Below are 6,971 nucleotides of genomic sequence, written 5' to 3'. Positions count from 1 at the left end.
TCTGGAGCACGTGTAAAGAAACTCTTGGATGCTACATTATGTTTACTTTGAAATTTACATGTCCCTCAAAGCAGTGCGTTTTTCATGCAGGGAAGACATTGAATCCCCCTTTTGTAGACATAATTCATACTTTCCAAGGCACATTCAGTTCTCTATAGAAAAAGTTCCTGCATCCTCCTCCCTTCCTCACCCTAGTACTAAAAGCAAACAAGTTCCAAGAAACACATCAGACAAAGGCACAAAATTAGACACGTAAGTAATGCTTGAGCAGCAGCAATCAATCTAAAGCGGGGTTGCCAGAGTCACTGAGATGTCTCTTTGGCAATCCCTTGCAGTCAAGGATGAGTGTCTTCTATAATTGTCTTATCTGTGTGTCCCAAGATAGCTGCTGAGACCTATCTGAGATCAACAGACTCTACTGCAGCTTGGATGTGATTTTCCATTCAGGGTGGGTGGTGCTGAATTCTTGATTTAGTCCATGACATGCTGTTTCTGCAACTCCCACTTTTCCATCTCCTGTTGTTGTCATGAGGTTTCAAAGTACTGAGATCCCTGCAGCAGACTCTTCTTCCATATAGGGTGGTCCTGGGCAATAATCTCCCATGAGTTGACATTGATGTTGCATCTTTTTAAGTTGGCATTGAGGACATCCCTGAAGCGCTTTCTCTGCCCTTCTCTTGAGTATACATCTTGGCTGAGCTGGGAGAATAAAACTTGCTTCAGGAGTCTGGTGTCGGACATCTGGATGACATGGCCGCCCAACGAAGTTGATGTTGGATGATCATCACCTCAGTTCTCATGGTGTTTGCTTGCAGAAGGACACTAACGTTGGTATATCTGTCTTCCTACTGGATTTGGAGAATCTTCTGCAGGCAGCATCATGGTACTTCTTCACGAATTTTAGATGTCTTGTGTATGTTGTCTATGTCTCAGCTCCGTACAGCAAGATGGGAATCATGACTGCTTGATAAACTGTGAGCTTGGTTTCAGATCTGATGTCATGATCTTTGAACACCTGTTTTGTCAGGAGTCCAAAGGCTACATTTGCACATTTGGGGTGATGTTGGATTACTTGGTTGATGTCAGCCTTGTGCTGAGATGGCTTCTGAGGTACAGGAAATACTCAACGTTCTCCAGAGTCTCACTGTGGATCTGGATTACTTGGAACTGGGTACTGTTTATTAGGAGTTTGTTGGTGGAGGACCTTAGTCTTCTGAATGTTAAGCCCAGTCACATTTACTTGTATGCCTTGGTAAAGACATTGACAGTTGCCGGATCTGCTTCTGAGAGAGTGCACACCACAGCATCATCAGCGTACTGGAGTTCAATGATTGAGGTCGGGGTCGTCTTGGTTTTGGCTCAGAGTTGACTGAGGTTAAACAGGTTAAACAGCTTACCATCCATTCAGTAGTTTGGCTCCACCCTGACAGGAAGATTGTTGGTGGTCAAATGTAGCATTGTGGCAAGGAATATTGAGAAGAAGAGTGTTGGAGTGATAATGCAGTCCTGCTTAACTCTTGTTTTAATCTCAAAGTGATCTGTGATGGATCCATTACTGAGAGCCACTTCTATCATGCCATCACAGAGCAGGTAGAGAATGGTGACAAATTTTGGTGGGCATCCATACTTTAGAAGGATCCTCCACAAAGCTTCTTGACTGACAGAGGTGAAAGCTTTAGTGACATTAAAGAAGGCCATATAGAGAGACTTTATGTTGTTCTCAGCATTTCTCCTGCAGCTGGCGAGCTGTGAAGATTGTCAGTTGTGCCTCTTGATACCTTAAAGCCACACTGAGATTCCAGGAGGAGCTCTTTGGCAAGTGGAAGGAGATGGTTTAGGAGGGTTCTTGCAATGTTATCTCTCTATATTTTCCACAGTTGGACTTGTCTCCTTTCTTGAAGATTGTCAGTAGTGGCATCCCTGATGTCATCTGGGATTTCCTCCTCATTCCAGATGCTTAAGATGAGAGTGTGAAACTGTGATGTGAGCTCCTCTCCCCCACTTAAAGATTTTCATGGGGATTCTATCTGCTCTAGATCTAGCCTTATCATTCTTCATTTGCTTGATGGTTTTCTTTATCCCTCATCAAGAGATTCCACGATCATCTCTGACTGGGTGTTGTGTGATGGCGTTGAGAACACTCTCATCAACAACAGACGCTCAATTGATAAGGTCTTCAAAATGCTCCTTCCTACAGACATTGATGGCCCCCTTTCCTTGATCAGGTCTCCTCCATCCTTAGGTCTCAAGGGGGTTGGTTCCTGAGTGCTCGGACTGTAGATAGCTTTAGTGGCACCGAAGAAACGATGCATATCATGGATGTCAGCAAGACATTGAATCTCCTTAGCCTTGTCTTCTCACCATTTATTCATGATATTGTGGGTCCTCCTTTGAACCTGTGCCTTGACTTGTTGGAGATTCAACTTCTTTTGCTTGATGTTGGTGTCATTTTGCCAAGCTTGGCACTGAGATGTTTTAAGGAAGACATGGCTGGGAGATGGATAGCAAATATTAGCAATAGAAAAGTTAATATTCTTGAATTAACAGAAAACAGACAACATTATCTAAATGTGTTTCCTTTTTAGCACATTCAACCAGTACCTATGAGTCAAAACTCTTCAGTTTAAAATCCTAGCTCCAGCCAGTCACGGCAAAATTTGTATTGCTTTTATTGGGGCCAGAGTTCTACCTTTAATATTTTCTGGTATTAGCACAAGACCCTTAGCCCACAGATTTCCATTTTTTCTAGCGTCTCTTTTGTTCTAACATAGCACAGCATGTCTTACATGTCTCTGATCACAGGGCAGTGGACCCAGGTGGTCTCTCCCAGTCCAGTTATTCATCTAAAAAGGATGTTGTCCCCCATTATGGGATTATTAATTTTGCTTGTTTGTTTGTCAATAAAGTTTTAATATTAAGACATTTCTTGAATGTTGTTATGTTTGGAATTTTGTCAGAGAGACTAATTAAGGATTTATTCATTAAATAATTGACCATCACATGGATTTAAGGTTCTGTGGTTTATTGAATCAATAATTGCATTTTAGAAATTCTCTTTTTCCCCCTCAGTTTGAATTATTAAAAAAGTAAGTGCTGCTATTCTAGGCCATCTCAAACAATAACTGAACTTGTTTTCAAATGCTTTCAAAATAAATTGATGCCCTGAATCAATCAAAATATTATATGATATTTAACTATGTAAGTAAGAAAACAGTGAAGCACATTGAGTCCGTTCTGTTCAAGTAAAGAAAATATTGTGTAATTTTGATTTTTTGCTTTTTTGTTTTCAATTATAGGGAAAAGACATGTATCTCATACTGGAAAATGACATGTTAAATTTGGTTGACCCAATGGATCGCACTGTTCTTCATTCCCAGCCCATTGTGAGCATCAGAGTCTGGGGTGTGGGCCGTGATAATGGCCGGTGAGTTTACAATCTAATTCTTTGCTGTTTTGTCCAGTTAACTTCTACAAATGTAGGATACCTATGCAGTGTCAAAGAGAATCTTTCCCCATAGTCATTTTAATGGGTGTTTTTGTTCCTGTAAGTATGGGAGGATTTATATTTGTGATTTCTGATAGGTAGGTGGTTGTTCTCAAATATTTATTTGCTTTACATTTCTAATAGCAAATTTTGCAAAATATATACTGAGGCAAGATTTTCAAAGAGCTGTGAAATGGCCTGTTATACCTCTTTTAGATCCACAAAAGATAAAACTATTTTTGCTTACAGAACAAATAGTTAATCACTGAATTACTTGTGCAAATATTTGATCGTTCAAAATCAAGGGATAATTTTAAGTTATAGCAACATATTGATTGCTGCAGATACATACGGTATATTTATCCTGCATAATCAAGGTATATATTACTACCAGTTTATAGTTCATAGATTTTATAGACATTAGGGCTGGAAGGGACCTTGTGAGATCATTGGGTCGAGTTAAGGAAGTATTTAATTTTTCTCTGATTGTACATAGTCCTGTTTCTGCTTCCCAATACATTTGATTTGATCAAAATAGATTAATATTTTTTCCCTCTCGTTGTTTCTTGAGACCTTGATTTGGGAACACATTGCTATTCAGGAATGTGTAAATCCATTGATGTTAAATTAAGCCAAGGCTTTCCTGAATTGGGATAGACTTAAGCATGTAATAAAGTGCCTTCCTGAACCTAGGGGCTTAGCTGCCTTTTTCTTCCAGCCTCTGGCCAGTATGCTTTCAATAATTCCTATGGGCCCTTATACACTTGACAGATGTCTGCTCTGATGTGTGCTAACTAGCACATGTTGGAGCAGACTCGATTAATCAAGTCTGCTGAAGCGCACTAATTATCATGCTTCAGCGGCCTTCTCATCACTTGTATTCAGCGTACCTGCATTTCAAAATGGCAGTGGGGGCACTTTAAATAAAGCTCATTGAATAAGCTTTAGTTAAAGTGTCCCTGCTGCAATTTTGAAGAACGGGATGCTGAATACGCATGATGCTATGGACACTTTAATTAGAGAAGCTCTCAGAGTTGCTCTAATTAAAGCACCCCCCCCCACCCTAGAGCACATGTATAGATGGCCTATGTTTTTCAGCCTTGGCATTGAAACAATTATACTTCCTTTTCATGGAGTTGTTGCAGGAATACAGTTGTTAAAACGGCTTGTATTTAGTAGGAGTGTGCGAAATTTCGATGGGTGTTTCATTTCAAAGCTGTTTCGTCGTGTTTCAAACTTGAAACAGTAATATCAAAACTAAACAAAAGGCTTCAAAACAAAATGAGTTTCAAATTTTCAAAATTTGAGAAAGTTTTAAAACGTTTCAACTTTCGAAGCCGGGTTTGCTATAGCTAAACAGAAACTAAGGAGAGGGAGGGGGAGGAGGGGGGAAGGACTGTTCTGATATTGACATCTAGCTCCCTGTTCAGTTCCCCAGCTCTCTGATCATTTCCCCAGCTCTTCCCAGGGGGTGCAGACCTCTGATCTGCATGTGGGGTTTCAGCCCCTGAAAGCTGCGGTGGCGCCCTGCTGAAACCCAGCATGCAGATCTGGGGGCCCGCGCCCCCCAGGAAGAGCTGGGGAATCGAGCAGGGGGCTGGGGAATTATGCCGGGGGAATGTTCAGGACCCTGAACATTCCTCGAGTTCCCGGTTGGATTCCCCAGCTCCCTGATCTTTCCCCCAGCTCTCTGATTGCTTCCCCCAGCTCTTCCTGGAGGGTGCGGGCCCCCGGATGATGCGGAATGAGAGCAGGCTGCCACTGCTGGCTGGGACTGGCGCTGGGCACAGTCTGTCATGAGTGCCAGGAAGACTGGTGCTGGCACCAGCTGGCAGTGGCAGCCTACTGTCATCCCGCTCACAGATCTGGTGGCCCACGCCCCCCAGGAGGGCTGCAGGACTGTGCAAAGGTCCCCCCACCCGGATCTGTGCACAGGATGACAGCAGGCTGCTGCTGCCAGCTGGGGAAGCGGCAGCACCAGGCTTCCTGGCACTCAGCATTGTCTGCGCCCAGCGCCAGTCCCAGCCGGCAGCAGCAGCCTGCTGTCATCCTGTGCACAGATCCGGGGGCCCGTGTCCCCTTGGAGGAGTCTGGCACAGCCCCACAGCCCTACCAGGGGGCTGCGGACCTCCAGATCTGCGCGCGTGATACGAGTTTTGCTTGTCAGCAGTTTGAAGTACAGTTTCCCAGAAACCCTTGCATCTATCTCCTTGAAACTTGGCAGTGTCATGCCCTCAGAAGGGGCTACCATCCCTGCAATTTTTATCCACATCAGGCAAGAAATGACAAAGTTATAGGCATTTTCATGATTCCCCATTATTTCCTATGGGCGAAATGTTGAAACGCATCCAAACAGCTAAACGGTTTAAACAAAACAAAACAGTGCTTTGAAACAAAGCAAAACAATAAAACGAAATACTGTCCCTTTGAAATGGAAGTCAAAACGACATGGTGCTGTTTCAACCATGTATTTAGAACTACCAGTAGTATTTAGAGCTACCAGGAAAGTGTGTTCCTGTCCTGTGTTTGAGATTTTTAAAAAAACCTGTCGTTCAAGACTAGTTTGAATTAGAATTACCATGTCTGGGTTTTTCCAGACACATCCTCTCTTTTTAGCTCCCAATCTCTGTCCAGGTGGGTTTTTTAAATCTGACCAAACATCCAGGGTTTTCCTTTGTTCCACTGCTGGGAGCAGGGGAAGGATGATGGGAGGCAACAGGGAGCACAGATGTACCTACCTGCAGCTGCAGAGGCGAGCGCAGACCCATGTGGCACTCCCTGCTGCCTCTGATCACCCTCCCCCTTCTCCCACCAGTGGAGCAAAGCAAAATCCCGGACATTTGGTCAGGGCAGAGGGAGTGGGGGGGCTGGGGCTGCAACAGGGCAGGGGGATGGGGGGAGTTACCAGTTCCTCCAGTGGGGGAAGGGGGCAGGGGGCCCTTTGAGGGCAGCAGGGAACTGTGTAGCCTGGTCAGTAGCACAGGGGCTGGTGCCTGTGCTTGCAGGGGCTGAGTGACCAGAAGATGCTGCCTGGGAGGAGGGGGGAGGAAGGGGGCTGTGGCCTGGCTGCCTGGCGCTGCACAGGAGCTCCCGCCCATGGTGGGGGTGTGCCACAAGTCTTCCCTCCTCTTCCCTATAGCCCGCGCTGGGACGGGACACACTCTGCCACTGCCTGCATGAATCAGAGCCAGCCGTTCCAGCCTGGTCAGGACAAGGACAGCTGGGGCCCTTGTGGCAGGGCTGGGGGGCCAAGGGGCTGCAGGTCAGGAGTGAAGGGCACCGGCAGGGCTGGTGGGGTGGGCTGCGGCTTGGGAGTAAGGGGAGCCAGGGCCAGGGGACTGTGGATTGGCAGTGTGGGGCACTGGCAGAGCTAGAAGACTGCAGGTCAGGAGTGAGGGGCACTAGCAGAGACGAGGGTGGGGGTGGGGGGGGGTGCTGCGGGTCAGGAGTGAGGAGCACCATCATGACTCAGGGGGACGAGTAATGC

At 45.5% G+C, this 6,971-nt stretch overlaps 1 protein-coding gene across 2 annotated transcripts in view; it reads left to right on the top strand.

Moving 5' to 3' along the window:
- Positions 1 to 6,971, top strand: part of APBB2 (amyloid beta precursor protein binding family B member 2) — a 290,361-nt gene that overhangs the window by 222,612 nt on the left and 60,778 nt on the right. For both annotated transcript variants that reach the window (XM_025192056.1, XM_025192055.1), the window contains exon 10: positions 3,297 to 3,424. In XM_025192056.1, the coding sequence (XP_025047841.1) occupies positions 3,297 to 3,424 (128 nt within the window). The remainder of the gene's footprint in view (positions 1 to 3,296; positions 3,425 to 6,971) is intronic.

Source organism: Alligator sinensis, unplaced genomic scaffold (assembly GCF_000455745.1).
Source record: "Alligator sinensis unplaced genomic scaffold, ASM45574v1 scaffold1550_1, whole genome shotgun sequence".
NCBI lineage: Eukaryota > Metazoa > Chordata > Crocodylia > Alligatoridae > Alligator > Alligator sinensis.
The sequence above is the reverse complement of the archived record's forward strand: the minus strand, read 5'-3'. Positions and strand labels throughout refer to the sequence as shown.